Genomic DNA, 19,004 nt, shown 5'->3' with positions numbered 1-19,004 from the left:
GACCGTGGGCAAAGCCAGTCCCACCTTTCTGGGCCGCGTGTACTCGTTCATCAAATGGGGGTGGTAATAGCAGTATGTGCTTTTTTTGTTTTTTGTTTTAATATTTTGTGTATTTATTCATGAGAGACAGAGAAAGAGGCAGAGACACAGGCCTAGAGAGAAGCAGGCTCCATGCAGGGAGCCTGATGCAGGACTTGATCCTGGGACCCCAGGGTCACCACCTGGGCCAAAGGCAGACGCTCAACCACTGAGCCACCGAGGTGTCCCCAGTATCTGCCTTTTAGGTTGTTGGAGGATGAACCGAGGTGAAGGATGTGCTATATGGTACACACTCAACAAATATTTGCTGTGATGATTTTTGCAAAATGGGGGGATGTAAGGACAAGGACAAATGCAAAACAGGAAAAGTACATTTTTAATGAAATAAAAATAAAATTTTAATTTTCCCTTGGTGCAAAAAGGGAAAAAAGCTCTCCTCCCCCTCACTCTTCTTAAAGCATATACTTTTGGAAAGTTGTCATTGTGAATTCTTTCTCTGCCCTTTTGAGACAGATGTAAATCTTTTCAAAAAGCTAAATATGCCTCTTGCCAGTTTTGCAGCACGCGATATTCTCAAGGATCTAGGATCTAGGAGCCATCTCTTGAAATGCAGTGATTAAGGAAGACAGTTTCTGCCTCACTCTAAGATGCGAACCTACCTCTTCTCACAAAGAGAAATTTAGTTTTCTTTGGGATAAAGACAATTAGCAAACAGGTGTCTACCCCGTTTACCAGGTGAATTTAGGATGAACTCTGTGTGACGGATGGTGCCGTGATGTCCTTTTGCTTGAGGACTAGGTATCATTTATCTTGCGAAAATGTGTGCAGTAACCTGTATCTGCTTGGCGGTAAACAAGGGTAAAGTTTCTTTCTGTCTTTTCAAGGTTTTAGGAAGGTTGGTGATGATGCCCATCACATTTTGGTTAATGTTCATTCAGTAATAAAACTGATTTCATCCTCTTCCACCCTGGTGGAGAGGTTTTCTAGGTTGGCAGGAGATTTTGTTTTTTAATGTTTTATTTATTTATTTATTTATTTAAATTTTATTTAAAAATTTTTTTAATGTTTTATTTTTAAGTAATCTTTACAACCAGTGTGGGGCTCAAACTCACAACCCCAAGATCAAGATTTGCATGCTCCAAACACTGAGCCAGCCAGGCGCCCCAGTAGATGGTTTTATTTGTATTTCTCCAACACAGCAAGGATAGTCTTTTCTGAGGTCTCTTCTCCTGTCCCACAGCACTTTGTGATCCCTGCCTCAGTCCTGGCCACTCTGCCCTAATGGGCAGTCTTCGAGTCTCTACCACTAGAATGCGAACCCTTTGAGGGCAGACTGAGCCAAGTCATTTTTGAATCCCCGCTGCCAGCACAGGGCCTACATGCTAGGTGAGGGCTGGGGGGATTAATGAGCAAAGGAAGGAATATGCAAATGAACACTTCTGATAAGTACCCCCATCACTGCTAGGGCCCTAAAAAGGAAAAGGACAGAGGTGCGGGCGTACTCAAGAGTTTCTCAAAATCAAACCAAACCAAACCATGAACCAGTTTAAGAGACTGAGATTACAGGAAATAAGCACAAGAGGCTAGTGGGCAGGGTTGGACGAAGCATTCCGTGGCCACTAAATTAAGGGCCCAGCCTGTGGGGACTGGAGAGAGAGACGAAGGATGCTGGGGGCCAGAGATGGGGAGGAGACCCTGTAGCCTTACTGCCCTTCTGGGACTAGGTGGTTTTTTGCATGATGGGCTTACTAATACTCTCCTCTCCTCTGGATGGCCCAGACCTCTCAAGAGACAGGCCCAAGTGGGGGTCCCAGGGGATGCTAGATGCCCCCCAGCCCCTCCACCCCATGGACCTGGAGCCCTTGCAGGAGGGGGAAGTCAAGCAGTGGCCCAAAGACACAGTCATCCTCCTGGTTTGGGACGAGGGGCTCTGGGGTGCCCAGGGGGCTGGTCTGGAACCAGAGGTTCTCATAAAACTTGGGACTGGGAGTAAGGCCCCCTAAGAGGGGCTGAGTAGAGTCACAACGGAGGTAGTGCCCTGGACCTGGGCTGGTGGGGCTGCCCAACACCTTCCCGTAGAGGACCTGGTCACTGGTGCCGGACTGGGGCTGGGGTTGGGTGGAACATGCTCTTGGGTCCCCCTGGAGCACGTAGGCCTGGACCAGGGTGGGGAGGCCACAGGTCCCTGAGCTGTCATTTGACTCCCAGGGCCCTGGCTTCTTCTCCTCTTCCTCCAGCACTGTGATCTTGGTGATGGGTGGCATGCCAGTGTCCCGAAGGCTGGGCAGCTGGAAGGTCTCCTGGACACAAGGACGGGGGGTGAGGACATGATTCATCTGAGACATTCGTCCCAACCAGTGTCCCTTCCTGAGTTGGGGACAGTTGAGATATTCCTGCTGCGCTCTGCTGGAACCCCTGAGGATGATGCTTGTGAAGCACCTCATGCTTTTCTGACACCTGCTCTGCACTTCAGACTTAGCTTAAGGTGCTTGTCCCCAAGGATTGTGTGGGAGATATGTCCCATTTCACAGTGAGATGGCCGAGGCTTTGAAATGGGTAGAGTTGGGATCCAAAGTGAGATTTGCTTTACTCCGGAGGGAGGGGACCTTGCTAGGAAGTGATGGGAAGGCCTGAGTCCTCATCCTTGGAGGGGTTTCCTTTCACTTGGATCCTGGATCAGCACCCCCCGGCCCCATTTCCCTCTCCCTCTGGGGTTCTCACCTCCACCATGATGCTCGGCACCCAGGAGCCCAGGCTGCTGTGGGCTGGGTCTGGGACACTTGGCCAGAGAGGATTCTTTCTGCTGCAAAAGAGGACAGGAGAGGGCCAGGTCAGGCTTGCCCTCCATCTTTCCATTCTTTCTCTCACCCACTCCCAGCAGCGGAAGGCCCCTTGGGCAGAGAGGAGATGGTGCAGTGCCTGATCCAGACGTGGGCCCTGAGGCCTGTGAGGGCAAGGAGGGACTTGGATTGGCCCCCCCCCAGCCTGCAGTTCCCTGTGGGCAGGGGCAGGTAGGTATTAATTCTCTTAAAAGGACTCACCTGAAAAAAAAAAAAAAAAAAAAAGGACTTACCTGGGTCTGCAGCAGAGCCGGGCAGCCCCGCAGAGACAGATGAACAAGAGCAGGAAGCCAAAGAGGCCCAGGAGGACATGCAGCTCAGACTCCTCTGGGGTGAAGGGAAAGCCAGAAGGGGTTAGAGTGCATGCAAGGAAGGCTGGGCCTCTTCCGTCACACTGGGCTCTGAGGGCAGGATTGGGCCTCCTCCCTCAGGCTGAGCTTCATGGGCAGGTCTGGGTCTCCTCCCTCAGACCAGCGGATCCAGGCAAGGCCTCAAAATGAGAGATCCGTTGGCCGAGGAACCTTCCCAACAACCTTGTCTGGCCGGCCCCCTTCTCGCCTTACCTAGGGCCAAGGTCATCAGGGTAAGGCTTGTGCTGTTGGTGGCGCCGGCCTTACTGGTAGCCCTGAGGAGGACGTGGTACAAGCTGGCGGGCTCCAAGCCGTGGAGGACCAAGCCGTGGGAGGAGGCATTGAGCACAGTGGCTGGGAGTAGAAGAGAATGGTCAGCCTGGGCCCAGATGCCGAGGCTCCCTCTGCGGCTGCTGAGTGCTCCCCCCGAGGCCTTCTGGGGCTGTGGGGTACTGAGGATAGACTCACAGAAGGACTGGCCCCGAGCAGAAGACGTCCAGAAGACGGTGTAGTGGGTAAGGGGGCTCTTCCCTAGCTCAGGGGGCAGGGGCACCCACTCCAGCCGGGCCCAGGTCTTGCCAATGTGCTTTAGATGCAGCTCTGGGGCGCGGGAGGGGGCTGCCGGGAGAGAGAGAGGTACAGGGGCTGCCGGGGAGCTGGGCAGAGTGGGGAGCCCAGCTGGACACCTCGCGACTCCCCAGACCCCAGAACTGAGACACACTGTGCTGAGGAGTAAGGAAACGGCCCCCCTGGTGTTGCCGGGACCTTCAGCTGCATTCCATCGACTGCTAATAAGTGGCCAGGTCGGGACTGGAACCCGCTTCTCTTTGCTTCCGAAGCCTCACCACCCCACGTCCACCGGCTTGGTTTAGTTGGGCTCGCTGTCTGATTTCTGCCCCTCGCCCTCTGACTTTATGCCAGGCCCTCCGTCTAATTTCTGCCGCAGCTGACACTTGATTTCTTTCAAGGGTGATTGATGGACTTTTGCCAGACCTGCTGCCAAACTCACTCCCTAGTTTCTGTCACCCGGCCGCCTGACCTGTCCGGCTGCAGAGGTCTGGGGCTAGCCTGGGGTAATGTTGGGGTTGGGAGAGAGCTTCTTTGGGGCCAGGGGTGGGGGGATGTTCCCTCATAGTCCCAATGGCCGGGGCCCCAGCAGGCACTGAGAGGAGAGGGTTCTGGGGAGGCCTGGTGGCTGACGCACCCATCTCTTGGGAGTAGGCATAGATGTGTTGGGAGGGCCCCACGCTGTCCTGGTATAGGGGGGTCACAGTGATCTCGTAGAGCTGAAAGGGCCTGATGTTCTCTGTGGAGAGAAAATGGGGTAGGGCGCCCCGGTGAGGGCCTAACCCCCCCGTGGATGATCAGGAGCTGACCCCAGACCCCCCAGGCCTCAGGCTGCAGAGCTAGCTGCTTCTATCTCTTCTGCGGATCATTTGATGGGAGGGAGGGCAGAAAAGTGGGGAGAGCTAGAAGGGTGGGAGGGTCAGGGCTGTGAAAAGAGAAGATCTGGTTACGGGTTACGGTGAGAGAAGAACTTCCTGATTCTGGGGATGGGAGAGGACAGTAAAGGATCAAGAAAGAGTGAGGAGTCTGCTTCTCTAGGGTGGTTCGGGTGGCCCCTCGCTTCCCGTCAGACAAGTGTTGCCTCCCTGCTTCCCAGGCCCTGCTCACCGCCCGCTCCATCCCCCCGGCCTGCCTCACCCTGCAGTAGGGTCCCAGAAATGCTTCCGTTATGCTCCATCTTCCAGGTCTTATTGCTGCCGCTGGGGCTGGGGGGACCCAGGCCCCACTCAATCACATAGCCCTGAGGTCGAGGGCTGGGGGGCTCCCAGCCCACCCAGAGCCTGTGGGGATCTTGAGCCATGGTGTGGAGTCTGGCCAGGGGCGGACCTGGAGACCGAGTGGGAGGCGAAAGAACAAAGCGAGAGGAATGCAGGTGCCAGAGCCTGGAGCCTGGGTTCAAATCCTGACTTTGTTACTTACAAGCTGGGTGGCCTTGAGTGAGTCAACCTCAGGACCTCAGTTTGCTCATCTGGATGGGTTCTCTGGTGCAGATCAAATGAGATGACGTACAGGATAAGCCTAGCACAGTGCCTGGGCGGAGGAGTGCCTGACAGTGATAGAACGAGTGCCTCTCTCGGGCCTCTTGGTGGACCCAGTAAGGTAACACGTACCAAGGACCACGACGGCACATGCCACAAACCACATGATGTTAACATTGATCGCCATCAGGCTTTCTTCCTGTCTTCCCGGCAGAATGGGCTGTGTGTGTGTGTGTGTGTGTGTGTGTGTGTGTGTGTGTGTGTGGTTCCTCCACCAGCTTAACTTGGTTCTGGCTCAGATGATAATAGGAGCTGATATTCCGCCTGTTGAGCAGGAACTTGGTGCCAGGCCGTGTCTGAACGCACATACAAACCTCATAACAATGCCTCAAGCTCAGCAGCGTATTGTTCCCCTTTGCTAGGCCAGGGAGGTTCGGTCACTGGCCCTGGTCGTGCCGTCAGCAAGTGACAGAACTAGATGTGAACCCGGGCAGTCTAGCTTCTGAATTTACATGCTTACCCACTGTGCTCTGCTAGCCACCGGCCCCCCTTACCTCTGCTCTCTAGGAAGACCACTGGGGTGGGATGGGAGGTCCCGGCTGTGTTATAGGCCACAAGGACCACCTCCCGGGCTTCTGAGGGCAAGCGGAAGGTGCAGCTCAGCTCTGTGGTGTTGCAGAGGGGTGGGCTTGCCCCTGCCGGGCCTGCTGGTCTGACCAGGTATCCCTGGATCTGCCCGCTGTATCTGTCCAAGGGCGTTGGCTGCAGCGGGCACGGGAAGAAGGTGGTCAGAGGGATGGACAGCTCGTCCTAAGTGGGGGAGGGCTTCTAGATGGCGGATGGGTCACACGAGCTGAGCCCCACAGGCTGGGGGCCAGCCTTCCTCCCTCTCTCCCTTCTTTCCCTATGCCAGGTCCTAGGAGGGAGGAAAGGAAGAATCCAGTTGGCACTTAACTATTCCCTGAACCGACCCTTTGCCTTAGGCGAGGCCTCCCTGTCGTCTCTCCTGAAGGGCACTACTCAGCGGCCTGCACATGCAAGGTGCATGCAAATCACCTACAAATGCATCCACACCTTCCAGACCCCTCGGAGTCCTGAGCCCCAGACCACAGGCATGTGTCTGGGTTGGAAGAAGTGTCAGGGGTGGAGGGAGGTCAGGATGGGTCACCTTCCAGAAGAGCTGCATGTCCGCCGTCCTGGGGTCCAGCTGCCTCTGCTGCCACCACGTGTCCAGTCTGACGATGGGGGCTGTGGAGGGAGGGAGAAGAGGGTCAGGGGGAGCCCCAGATGCTGGGCTTTGTCCTGATCGCTGCTCCCGGCCCCTCGCCCCCCTGCTTACCCCGTTGCGCGGTGGTCAGCGTCAGGCTAGGGCTCCAGTCGCTCCACTGGCCAGGCAGGGGCCAGCGGGTGCAGCGCATCTGCAGGGCGTAGGCCGTGGATGGGAGGAGCCCGCAGAGCTCGTACTGGAGGGTCTGGGAGAGCAGGGGGCCCACCTGGTGGGGCGGCCGTGGCTCTGAGCCTGTACCCCGTGGCCTTGAGGCCGGCCCAGCCGCCCTCCCCTCAGCCACCCCCACCCCAGGCTCTTGCGCTTGACCTCCGCCTTACCAGATCCCAGCTGGCTTCCCCCAGCCGTGGCTGGTGGCGCAGCTCGCACTTCTGCTCTATGTACAGGCTTGGCTTCCATGGCTCCCAGCGCAGCAGCAGGCAGCCAGGCTGGGGTGGGGCCGCCTCAGGACTGGGGGGCAGGGCCCATAGCGTGGGGGGCTCCAGCTTCACTGCAAGGAGAGAGGCTCTCAGAAACCTGCCCTGCCCCGTCCCGGAGGGGCCTGCCTTACTCCTGCTTTTTTCCCAGTTTCTGCCCTGGGTCACCATCCCTGTGGGTCTCTGTCAGTCTGTCTCTCTCTGTCTCTGTCTCTCTGTCTCTTCATCTTCACGTCATCACGTCATGTTTCTGCAGGCCTGTCTCTAGGTCTGGGTCTCTGTTTCATCCTCTTGCCCCAGGGCCTTTGCACTTGCAGTTCCCTCTGCCTGGCGCTCTCACTCTGCAGGTACCCAGGTAACCTGCCCCCCCTTTGCTCGCCCATCACCCTTCCCGTCGCCTGACATCCTATTTTATCTTTTCTGCCGGCTGGAACGTAAAGCTCCAGGGGCAGGACTTTTGCTCGTGCGTTTAGTGCCGCATCTCTGGCACCTGGAGCAGTGCCTGGTGGTTAGCGGGCGCTGCAGGAAGCTTGCCGGAAGAATGAATGAGTGAATGTGCCTCCTTGGCTCTGTGTCTCTGTCCCCACCTGCAGTCCATCTTGTCCCTGTTGCTCTTGTCTGCCTGGGTCTTCCAGTGTCTCTTTGTCTGACCCTGGGTGTGTGATTTCCTCTCTGTGACTGAGTTTGCCCCTTGTGGGGGGGCCTGTCCTGTCCCCCAGGCCTGGCATCACGCACCGACATCCATGGGAACGAGGCACAGCTGTGGGGACTTTGTGGTCCCTAGCGCGTTCTCCGCCTGCACCCAGATGCCCATGTTCTGGTACAACTGCAGGTGTCTACGTGGGATGGAGCAGTGGTTCTGGCCGTCGCTAGGCACGCAGTCGAGGATAGAGTCCTCCTGGGTCTGGCAGTTGCCACGGCTCCTGCCAGGCAATACCAGGCTTGGGTGTCTAGCATCAGTGGAAGAGAGCGAGGCTCCCTTCTCCCTCCTGTGCTTACCTCTGGCTCCCCCACCCCCACAGTCCTGCCCCCGCCCCCACCCCGGGACCCAAAAGAACGGGGCTAGCACACAGACCCTTACTTACTTGAAGCTCTTTAGGGTGAAGTTGGTGGGCAGGTGGCTGTTGGGTCCCGGCTGCCACTGACAGATGAGACTGTTGGTTGTGAGGTTCATGAGGCAGGACAGGTTGTGGGGTGCGGCAGGAGGGTCTGCACATCGGGTGGGGAGAGTGCGGGCTTTGAGTAGGACCTCTCTGGAAGCTCTGATTGGAACCAGTTAGCTTCATTTCCTTGCTCTGGGTTGTTCCTCCCCGGAGCTACCCTATTTGCTCGTCTCCATATATATGTAGGGTGACCCTGCGGGGGCAGCCCTGGAGAAAGTCAAATGCAGGCCTGCACGGGGGCGGGGGGGAGGGGGCAGCATCACAGAGTCTCTGACACTGATGGTGTAGACCTGGCTTTCCAACCTGTTTCTGACAGGGATTCACCGTTGTGATCTTGAAGTCACTGAACTGCCCTGTGCCTCAGTCTCTTCATCTGTGAAATGGTGTGATGGCCACATGCTTACTCCCCGGGGTTGAGAGGGCCAAGTGACTTACTGTGCACACAGTGCTCAGAGCAATGCCCGGCACCTACTAAGTGCATTAGCTCTACTGGCGACTCTTAGACTCTTAACAAAGAAACCTTGTCTTAAGGGTTTTTCTTAGGCGTTGGCTTGGCATAAAGCCTGGCCCCTCGGTTTGAAAGAAGGCTGAGACTGGGGTGGAGAGAAGCTAGGAGCAGGCCCAGCGGGTGAAGGGTCCTCCCCGGGGACACCCCCCAGTGGCCGGGTAGTTGGGCTTACTCGGCAGCCCTATGGAGTGATGGTTACGACGCTGCCTGATATAAACCTTGGCTACACCCTCAGTTTGTGACCTTCACCGTATCATGTAGTCTCTTGAGCCTCAGTTTCCTCGTCTGCAACATGGGGCTAAGTAGCATGATCCACTGGTAGGGCGGATGGTCTGATAACCAACCATGCCCAAGACGAGCTTACGGAGCACAAGCTCAGTAAATAACAACAGGTCTTATCGGTGTTGGCAGGAGGGCAAGGACAGCGGGTGGCTGGCGGCCGGGACTTACAGCCTGCCTGCACCTCGGCCTGGTCCAGCATCTGCAGGCTGTGGCCCCAGCGCAGGTAGCAGGAGAGCAGGACCCGCGGGCTGCTGAGGCGGGGTATGGTGACCGTGAATTCCTGGCTTTCGTCTTCCAGCCGCTGTTGCCTCTTTCCGGGTTGAGACTCTCTTCCTACTTTCCAGACAATCTGTGTCTCGGGGCCCAGGTGGCTGCAGTTGGGGCTGATGATGCAGGAGGCTGTGAGGGGATCCCCCAGGTGGACGGTGGGGGTTGGGAGGTTGATGCGTCCGCACTCCTCCCGGCCTGGGGTGGAAGAGAAGGGGCGGTGGAGCTGAGCTCTGCACCTCGGCCTTTGTGCTCCTAGCTTGAGCTCGAGGCCCTTACCTTCCCACCAAGACTGGTTTTCAAGCTACACCAGTGGGACGTGAACGTGACCTTGGGAGGACAGGTGTGCACCGAGGTCTCGCGAGCCAGCCCCAGCACCCCACCAGACAGAGCCCAGTCCCCGCCGCGGCGCCCTCCCCCGGGGTGGCGAAAGCAATGGTTGGCATGATAAGAACCCTGTGGCCACAGCCCTCAGAGTTCAAATCTGATTGCGTTACCCCATCTGTACCACAGCCCTCCAGCACGTCGGCCGTGTGGTGCATAAGGCTCGGATGTTGGAACAGACGGCTTGGGTTTACAGCCTGGTTCTATTGCTTATTATTTTACTTTTATTATTCTATGAGTTTGAGAGAGAGAGAGAGAGAGAAATAGAGAGGGAGAAGCAGACTCCGCGCTGAGCAGGGAGCCTGACATGGGACTCGATCCCAGAACCCCGGGATCATGACCTGAGCCGAAGGCAGACAGTCACCCGACTGGGCTACCCCGGCGCCCGGCACCCTGGTTCTATTGCTTATTAATCACGTGACCCTGGTATGTTAGTGAGGCTTCCTGTGCCTCGATTTTCTCATCTGTACGTGGAGGAGGGACGAGAACTAGTCCCCTCCTTCCTGTGGCGGGAGGGATTAGATGGGCTAGTGCGGGTAAGGCACTTAGCACAATGCCCGGCATGTTAAGTATCTGCTGCCCTAAGATAAAGACCCGGGTCCCGAGCCCTGTGACCTTGCCCACGCTGCCCCTCCCAGTTCTAGCTCAGACCATCCTTTCCCAGCTGCGTTGCTCTGGCCCTCTTGCCAGTCCTTGAAAATGCTTTGATCTCTCCAGCCTCCAGGTCCTTGGACCTGCTGCTGTCCCTTTTCCAGGGGCTCCTTTTCCCGGGGTGCCTGGTTAACATTTAGCATCTTGGGGGAACCAGACCGGACCCTGATCAACCAGACCCAAGCCAAGTGCCCCGAACTTTCCCAAAGCTTTTATTATCCCTCATCATTACAGGCTCATGTGACCAGGTGCTTGTCCGCCTCCCCAGCGAGACCAGAGGTTCCGTGGGGCTGGAGAGCTCGGCTGTGTGCCTCCTACTGTCTTCCCCAGAGCCTAGCGTGGACTAGGCCCTTGGCGTGTGTTTAGTATGTAAACATGTAAGTAAGCAGTGAACTTTGCCCCCCGCGCCTCCTTTCCTCTGTCTCCTGTGTTCTGAGGCCTGTTTTGCTGAGGCCGAGGCCCCAAGAGGAGAAGGAATTTGCCCAGGATCACAGGGCGGGGTTCACAGCTTTCAATGTGGGGCTCCTGTTGCTTCCCAGACTCAGAATTTCCGACTGGAGGGAACCTCGCAAAACTGTTTACTTCAAGACTCCCCTCTAATCCTGCATCCTCTTTAGCCGGGCCCGGGATGGCCCGTTTTTCGTACGGCCTGCCGGCTAAGAATGGGTTTTAGATTTTTAAAGGGTGACTGCGGAACAGAAAATAGGTAAGAACACGCAGCAGAAACCGCAGGTGGCCCGCAGAGCCTAAATGTGACTCTATCAGGCCGTGTTTGCTGACCCCGGCTATGCAGCATCCCTGTCCGCCCCGGCCTCAGCTTGCATACTCCCAAAAATGGGACGCTCGGCTCGAGCTTCCTTATTCCGGGATGAAGCCTGCCTCCCCGGGGCTCCCACCCTGATCCCTCTGTTGCCCGTGAAGGCTGCACAGGGGACCCAGAGCTTCCTTCTGACAACCTGACGGGGACCTGCGGACAAGACCTGGGTCCCCCGGCCTTTCCCAGGCTGAGCAGCCCAGGCCCTTCCGCATTCCTCCCGGGTGGTGCTGTGCCCACAGAGGTGTGTGGGCAGGGGCCCAGCGACCCAGCCACCCCTCATCTGTGGCCCAGGAGCAGTGAGGCAGGGCAAATGGTTCCCTCCTCCCCCCGCTCTCTCTCCCTCTCCCCCCAGCACCCCTATGGCCATACTCACTTCCGGGGAGCAGCAGGGCGATCAGGGCAGCTACGCTCAGACTCCAGGATCCTAGCCCTGCCATCGTGCCTGTTTGGTGTTCACCTGGAGGCAGAGGGGGATGGTGAAGGTCATGGGCTTTGGAACCAGAACTGAGCTTAGCCCTTGCTCTGCCTCAGCGTGGCTTTGGCCAGGTTACTTGATCTTGCTGAGCCTCGGTTTCTTTGTCTGCAAAACGGAGGCAACGAGAGTTGATACTGCACAGGACTTTGGGAAGAAGACACAAAATGATGCAAGGCACACAGGAAATGACTCTGTAAGTGACGGCCACTGTTGTTATGTTTGCCTTCCAGGAGAGAGCAGCAGGAGCATCAAGGAACGGCCTTCTTCCCCCTTCCCTTCTATCCTAGCCGGGCTAGCATGCAGATGGCTTATTTTGGAAAGATCCCAGGAACAGACTGAAGGGGTTGGGCGGAATGGACAGGTGAGGGAGGAGGGAAAGCCAACAAGTGTGCGTCACGGAGTTGGTCATCTCTATGGACAGCTTGGGCTCCCTCCTTCTGGAACCTTCCAAGGAGCTGTGAGAAACATGCCTCAGGACACTTGATCCCTTGAACAGGAGGGAGGATGGCAACGTTTATCTACCGACTTCCGTTCCCCAAGGGTCAAGGGATGTTCTTTGGGGGTACTAGCTTCCTGACACATCCAGGTTACACACGCATGCCTGTGAGGCAAGTTCTCTGGGGTGAGCAGGGCCTGAAGGGTCAGAGACGCTCCCTGGCAGAAAGGGATAGCTCCATGGGGTAGCTGGGCCAAGGGGCTCGGGCAGCTGGCCTCCATGGTGATGGCGGGAACGGGAGGGCGCAAGGGGTCCGACACCCCATCCCCGCCCCCTGTTCAGGGCTCGGGCCTCCAGAGGTTTTTCTGGGGTCAGGTGTCCTGTAGTCACGGTGACAGCATCTGGATGTGGAGAGCGGTAGTTCCTGCCTCAACACCCATGCAAAATTGTCCCACTGGGGTGGGCTCTGGCCTAACCCTGCCTCCTGCTCCCACCGGGATCTTGGGGACCAGGCACCAGGGTCTCTGGCACTGATTGGCAGTCTTGGCAGCTGATAAGTGTACACAGGAGCATGACGTGTACTGGTGCCCTGTCCTTGGACGGGGAAGGCTGCTCTCCCTTTTCTCCCCGGGCTATGCACAGGTGTGAACAAGAACTGCCTGACATACAACCACTGTTCCCTCTCACGGGGGCCGGACCCCAAGCCCTGGGCGATGATCCATCTACATTTCCGGATCAGGACGCCAGGGGACTGCTCGCCTGTGAGTCACATTTTGGCAAATCAGGAAAAAAGTGCCCCTTCCTCTGGGCAGTTGCAGCCCCGCACCAAGACCTGGCAGCTGAAGAATAGGTTGGTTTCAGCCTCCACTTGCTCCTCAGCTGGGCAGCTTTGTGCAGTGAGAAACCCACACAACTGTTCAGGGCATCCCCGTCTACCAATCAGTGGTTGGCAACTGTCTTACTGCTGCGTACCAGTTTGATCGTCCCCCATGCACACTGGGTGGGGAAGATGTGGCCTCCTAGGCTCAGGCTTTGGGGCACTGGTTTCTATTCCCATGTGCTTTGGATCATACCCCAGCCCTGCTGCCCCAGCGAGGGTCAGCATGGGGCCCAGCCTGTGCCCTGCAAGGTACTGCTTCATCCCTCTCCTCCGGCTCCTGTCCGGAATAGGCAACCAGACCCCCCCACTCGAGAGGCCCCTGCGTTCTCCCCCTGGGATGCTGAGCGATGGCATGTTTGGCACCAGTTCCTGGTCGCCCACAGCAGCCCGGGGCGCCCCCCACCCCAGCTGGGTGTGCTCGGGGGGACGTGTGGGAGCAGGGCCTCGCTGCGGGCTGGCTCTAAGCCAGACCACCTGCTCTGAAGCCCGGCTCCACAACTCACCAGCTTCGTGACCTTGGATGAGTTACTTCATCGTTCTGAACCTCGGTTTCCCCATCTGTGAAAGGGAGAGGACGTGAGCACCCAGTTCCCGGGGTCGTAGTGAGGAGGCACCCAGGTGGGCTGGGACGGAGGTGCTCAGCATGGAGCCTGCACGGCAGGAGCTCTCAGTGACCATGAGTGCTTTCCACGCATGACGATGTGGGTCGCCGTGTCATGGGATCCAGCATGTGGCCTCGTCCCCTGCTCCTGGCCTCCTGGGACAGCCACCTTGCTTCTGTCTGTGTCACGCTTCATGGCTTCAAAGTCCTGTTCTGGGGTCCCCTGCTTGCAGCTCCTTGCCCCCCACCCCGGGTCCCCTTGGCTCTGGCCATCTCCTCGGTTCTCCCGCTTGGTCCAGTGGAACCTGCTGCCTCCCGGAGGCCATCGCAGGCCTCTTCCTCTCTCCTCTCCTCTCCCTGCACTCTCCCCTGCTCTCCCTGCCCCAGCTCGCACCCTCTCTGCCCTGTCGGGTCTCCTCTCCCATGGCGGGGGGACGCCCACCCCACCGATGTTGGGCCGTGAAAGGGAGCGCACAGCCGCACAATGAGGGAGAAAGTGAAATAGGTGTGCGGGCGGAGAAGGCTGGGCAGGACAGGTGCACAGGGAAGAGCCCAGGGGGAGACACAGGTGCTCGAGGCCAAGAAGCCAGAGGTCCCCAGGAGAGTTTAGGATTCAAGAGAGGGAAACTGTGAGAGACGTGGAAAGGCACAGAAAGATTCAGATGCAGGAGAGGGAGACCCAGAGTCTGGACTGGCCAGGGAGAAACGGGTGTGGTGGTGGGGGACGCAGAGAGGGTTGGTGATTATGCCCGTCCCAGAGCCCAGCTCCATGTCCCCAAGGAGATGGCTGGCTGTTTGTGACCTCCTCGGTGAGTACCCCCCAAAGTGGGGGCAGCCCTGCAAAGGAGCCTCCGTGTCCCGGGCTCCTGGTTCCCAGGGACCAAGGCTAAAGGCAGGAGCCCTGGTCCCGGGCCTGCACACGGGCACTCGGCAGAGCTGGGGCAGTGGACGTGGGGTCGAGGCCCTGGTGCAGCGCCCCCCCCCCCGCCGCGGATCCTCTACTCACGCTGGAGGCTGGAGCCCGTGGGGCCCCTGCCCGGCCTCCCCGGCCTCTTCTCTCCTCTCTGGGCCAGTTCCTGAAAACAGCCACCGTCGGGCTTCTCTCCCCAGCCCTGTCGTTGATGGCTCTGGCTCGGCCTGTGACAGGCCCAGGGGCTGCGGATTGCAACACCTGCCCAGCCTCCTTCCCTCCCTCGGGCTGTCACTCAGGCGCCAGGCACAGGGCAGCCCCTTCCTCCCAGGAAGGAGCCTCAGAGGGAAGCCGGTGAGGGGTGAGGCCGGGCAGCCTTCCTGCCTCGGGGGTCTCATCGGGGCTGGGGGATGTGGCAACGGTGTCCCTCTCGCCCGCCTCCGGATTTCCTGACCTCAGAGCTTTTGAGTCTGGCCAGGGCCCAGGCCTCAGGGCACTGGGGTGCCATTCCGTGCCCCTACCCCTGGGACAGCATGGGTGGGACACAGACCCTGGCTCGAGTAGCCTCGGGGCCCTGACCTCACGGGTCTCAGGGGGCAGCCTCCAGGTCAGGGGAAGGTTTGTAACACGTACCTACTCGCCGGGCCCCTCATCACCGCATGTCTTCCACCATTGACAGGCGATGGAGAAATGGGGACTCTGGGAACAAGCCCCGGGGATGACCTGGGAGGCTCGGGGTCTTCAAAAGCAGCCTTGAAGTTACTTAACTCACAGCGCTTCTGCTACCCTGACCATGTTCTGACTGAGCGCACTAGGCTACATTGTGTGTCTCTCCTTGTCTGTATCCATGAGTCCCCTGGAACGGTTTATAAATAATTTTCTGTGCATTTTTTTCTTTTTCTGAAGATTTTATTTATTTATTCACAACAAACACGCACACACAGAGGCAGAGACATAGGCAGAGGGAGAAGCAGGCTCCATGCAGGGAGCCCAATGCGGGACTCGATCCCAGGACCCCGGGGTCACACCCTGGGCCGAAGGCAGACACTCAACCACTGAGCCACCCGGGTGCCTCTGTGCATTTTTTTCTGAAGAAGGTTCAGACTGTCCATAGTCTGTTGGATTAATGACCTACTAAGGTTAGGTACCAACCAACTAGCAGAGTGTCCATAACATATGATCCTTTTTAGTGAGAGATGGCTTCCGAGTCTGGTGTGAGGGGCAGACCTGGGTTGCCCTTGAGGGTCCAGATGCAGATATCTACCTGTTTGTGACGACCTCCCCAAGGTGTCCCATAGGCCCTGCATGCTCAGCAAATCCTGTTTCAAAATATAACCAGAATCTTGGGTAGGCAGGTATTCCCCTTATAGTTCAACTTGGTTGGCTCTGGGTTTCAATGTTTTCATGATAAAAAGTTAAGAAAATAGAAATATCACTTAAATCAATACCAGTCGGGGCTACACCACCATTATCTCGTACATAGATGGTTGCAGTCGTCTGCTTCCTGGTCTCCTACTTCATTCATCCCGGTCCCCCCGCCCATCTGTCTATTGTACCTTCAGCGGCCAGTGTGATGCTGACCAAAAAAAGTGAGTTCATGTCAAGTCAGTTCATGTCATCCTCTGTCCCAAACCCCCAATGGTTCCCATTTTACTCAGAGTCAAAGTCAAGGCTCTTTGGGATGCCTGGGTGGCTCAGTGGTTGAGCGTCTGCCTTTGGCTCAGGGCGTGACCCTGGGGTCCTGGGATTGAGTCCCCACCGGGCTCCTTGCAGGGAGCCTGTTTCTCCCTCTGCCTGGGTCTCTGCCTCTGTATGTCTCTCATGAATAAATAAAATCTTTAAAAAAAACCCCAAAAAACCAAAGTCAAGGCTCTTTGGATGATCTACAAGTCCCCACTCAACACCAGGGCCCCATTTCCCCCCCACCCCTCTCCTATTGTTCTCCCCCTGGCTGCTCTGCTCCAGCTACTCTTTTTTGTTGTTATTGTTGTTCCTCAAATTTGTTAGGCTCCCTCCTGCCTCAGGGCCTTTGCACTTGCTATTTCTTTTGCCTGGATACTCCCCCTGCCCCCCAGCCCCAAATAATAACACGGGTCCCTCCCTCTCCTTCTCTAGGTCTTTGCTCAACTATCCACTTCTCATTGAAGCTTTTTCTGCTCACCCTTTACAAAAATTGCTCCCCCTAACCCCATCTCGCTTTTTCCCCCATATCCCTTTTCACCATCTGTCACTGCTTTCCCCACCCCCCTACCTCCCACCAGAATGGAAGCTCCAGGAGGGCGAGGGTTTTAGTCTGTTCTGTTCAAAACTATCTCCGCTGCCTACAGCACTGCCTGCCACGGAATGAGCCCTTGGCACCTACCGAATGAAGGATCGAATGGATGAGTCTTCCCCCCACTTTGCCAGACTTGTCCCCGATCCTCACAGGCCTCATCTGGTAAAGGGTGTCACCATCCACATTCCCCTCCGAGCTCCCCCATCGCAGGGGCCCAGGAGTCCTTCCTCACACCCCCTTCTCCACTCCCACATCCAACCAGTCCACGATGAAGGAGAATGGGCCTTGGGTTCATCCTGCAGAGAACATGTTCCCAGAGCAGGTACGAGGGTGCCATGGTAACCAAAAGCAGTTTTCTTTTTCTTTTTCTTTCTAAAGGTTTTATTTATTCATTCATGAGACAGAGGCAGAGACACAGGAGGAGGGAGAAGCAGGTTCTGTGCAGGGAGCCCGATGCGGGACTCGATCCCGGGACCCCAGGATCATGCCCTGAGCCGAAGGCAGATGCTCCACCGCTGAGCCACCCGGGCTGCCCCCCAAAAGCAGCTTTCATTCCTGTCTTTGTGGAGCTCTCCGTCTTGTCCACAGCTCTGAGATTCATCTGCTCTTTGTCAGGTCTCCCCTCTGTCGCGTGCTCCCCGTGGGCTCCCCGCCCCGGGCTCTCTCCCTCCAGCCTCTGTCACCACCCAGCAGCGTGAGCTTCCCTACACACAGGCGTGGCTGACCACGCCAGTCCCCTTTCTTCAGCAGCCCTAGGACGCACCCCAATCCCTTAACATCACAATCAAGGTACCCCACCAGCTCCCCCGCCTCCCTGTCCTGCCTTGTCTGCCTCTACTTCCCCAGACACACTTCTTCAGGCTGCAGTCACGCAGGCGGCTTACGTGTGCCCACCCGCCCCAGCCTCTGAACACTGACCCCAGTGCCTCCGGCTGGCCGGTTCTGCCTCGGGCCCGGCTCAGACTTCCAGCCTGCCCTGAGCATCTTTCCAGGGGGGCCAGGTGCCCCCCACCCTTGCGATCCTGGACTCCCACAGCGGGCTGTTGGCTGCCTGCCTCCTCTGTTGGCCTGTGGACTCCTCGAGGGCAGAAACCACGTTCTCCTCGCTGCCTCCAGCCTCTGCGTGGAGGACCTCCGGGGCCACCGAATCTCCCTCGCAGGCCTCCGTCCAGTGCCCTGTGGGCCACAGGGCTAGTCACCCCTCCCAGGGCTCGTGGGGACCCTGTGAACTCTGGGAGGTATGAAACCCAGCATGGTAGGTGCTCCATAAAATTCCTTTCCTTCCCCCGACGCCTCCCAGTGAGTAGTTCAGCATTTCTTTTTTTTTTTTTTTTAAGATTTTATTTATTTATTCATCACAGACAGAGGGAGAGAGAGAGAGGCAGAGACACAGGCAGAGGGAGAAGCAGGCCCCATGCAGGGCCTGATGGGGGACTCGATCCCGGGTCTCTAGGATCACACCCTGGGCCGAAGGCAGTGCTAAACCGCTGAGCCATCCCGGCTGCCCAAGTTCAGCATTTCAGAGCGAGATTTTACTGATCTCCATTCTCCACCGAGGACCTGCTGCAGGAAGCCAACCTGCAGCGGCTGACATGACAGATTTAAGAAAGGACTCTCTTTGTGTGTGTGGAGAGACGTTAGAGACCTTATATAGAGACCTTATATTGGTGTTGAGAGGTTAAGAGTGGGGCTGAGCGGTCAGGCTGCTTGGGTTCGCTGTTTACTCGCCGTGGGCTGCTGGGCAAGTTGCTGGGCCTCCCTGAGCCTCGGTGTCGTCATCTTTCAAATGGTGATAGTAGTGTTCGCCTTATGAGGTTTTTGGAGAAATCGGTGAAATAATGCGTGTGGGGCGTGTGGCACTGAGCCAGGCACAGAGTAGATGCTCACTAAGTGTTTACTCCGGTGAGCTGGGAAGCACGAGGCAGATGTGGTCACCCCCTCCATCACAGCCGGTGTCTGCCCCACGGGGACTTCCTCCTGCAGCTCTTCTGCCCCTGGCCCCCTGCTCTAGCCCACGGAGTGCCCTCTGTGGGCTGGAGGGCCGGGTCAGGGAGCCCGGGTTGGGGGGAGCCCCTTGCTGCGGGCTGGGCCGTGTGAGCCTCTGTTGCGGCCTGTGGGGCTCCCGCGGGGCTCAGGGCCTGCCGCCTCCCGGGGGGGGGGGGGGCGGGGGTGGGTGGGCCAGCCGGGCCGGTGTCCGGAAGCCCAGGCTGTGCTCATCTGCCGCGGGCTGGTTTGGCTGGAATATAGCAGTCGGCTGAGATTGTGCAAACGGGTCATTGTGCAAACACGTCCCTGTGTGTGACCTCGATTGTGCAAATAGGTGTTTACTGGAGGCTGTCCGGCTTGGACGGCCGCTTACAAAAAGTGCCTGAGCTGTTGA

The 19,004-nt window shown here is 57.6% G+C and overlaps 1 protein-coding gene and 1 long non-coding RNA gene across 5 annotated transcripts; one reads left to right on the top strand and one right to left on the bottom strand.

Moving 5' to 3' along the window:
- The first annotated feature begins 1,179 nt into the window (after positions 1-1,179).
- LOC144281873 (uncharacterized) lies at positions 1,180-15,226 on the top strand. The gene is made up of 3 exons (XR_013350281.1): positions 1,180-2,524; positions 2,918-3,050; positions 11,753-15,226. It is a non-coding gene; the product is annotated as an uncharacterized LOC144281873 (long non-coding RNA).
- On the bottom strand, positions 1,201-14,710 carry CSF3R (colony stimulating factor 3 receptor). Of its 4 annotated transcripts, none has more exons than XM_077844721.1 (17): positions 14,446-14,710; positions 13,342-13,396; positions 11,421-11,627; positions 9,097-9,393; positions 8,061-8,184; positions 7,711-7,898; positions 6,880-7,049; positions 6,614-6,767; positions 6,443-6,522; positions 5,829-6,036; positions 4,934-5,122; positions 4,434-4,574; positions 3,698-3,847; positions 3,443-3,583; positions 3,113-3,206; positions 2,761-2,842; positions 1,201-2,339 (listed from the first exon to the last, which is right to left on the bottom strand). In XM_077844721.1, exons 3-17 carry the CDS (start codon positions 11,482-11,484, stop codon positions 1,860-1,862), a joined length of 2,562 nt encoding a protein of 853 aa, XP_077700847.1. In that variant the 5' UTR covers positions 11,485-11,627; positions 13,342-13,396; positions 14,446-14,710; the 3' UTR covers positions 1,201-1,859. The 4 variants fall into 4 exon arrangements, with proteins under 4 accessions (XP_077700847.1, XP_077700845.1, XP_077700848.1 ...); XM_077844719.1 differs by having other exon boundaries at positions 11,421-11,504; positions 14,446-14,709; XM_077844722.1 differs by having other exon boundaries at positions 4,434-4,535; positions 11,421-11,504; positions 14,446-14,707.
- Positions 15,227-19,004: the final 3,778 nt, after the last annotated feature.

Source organism: Canis aureus, chromosome 13 (genome assembly GCF_053574225.1).
Source record: "Canis aureus isolate CA01 chromosome 13, VMU_Caureus_v.1.0, whole genome shotgun sequence".
NCBI lineage: Eukaryota > Metazoa > Chordata > Mammalia > Carnivora > Canidae > Canis > Canis aureus.
The sequence above is the reverse complement of the archived record's forward strand: the minus strand, read 5'-3'. Positions and strand labels throughout refer to the sequence as shown.

Bases quoted from the DNA above. Each gene is read 5' to 3' on its own strand.
- CSF3R (XM_077844721.1), bottom strand. From the start codon at position 11,484: ATGGCAGGGCTAGGATCCTGGAGTCTGAGCGTAGCTGCCCTGATCGCC. The intron at 3,584-3,697 runs GTGAGTCTATCC...TTCTACTCCCAG, and splicing joins TGCTCGGGGCCAGTCCTTCT to CCACTGTGCTCAATGCCTCC. The intron at 2,843-3,112 runs GTAAGTCCTTTT...CCTCTTTTGCAG, and splicing joins CGGCTCTGCTGCAGACCCAG to CAGAAAGAATCCTCTCTGGC.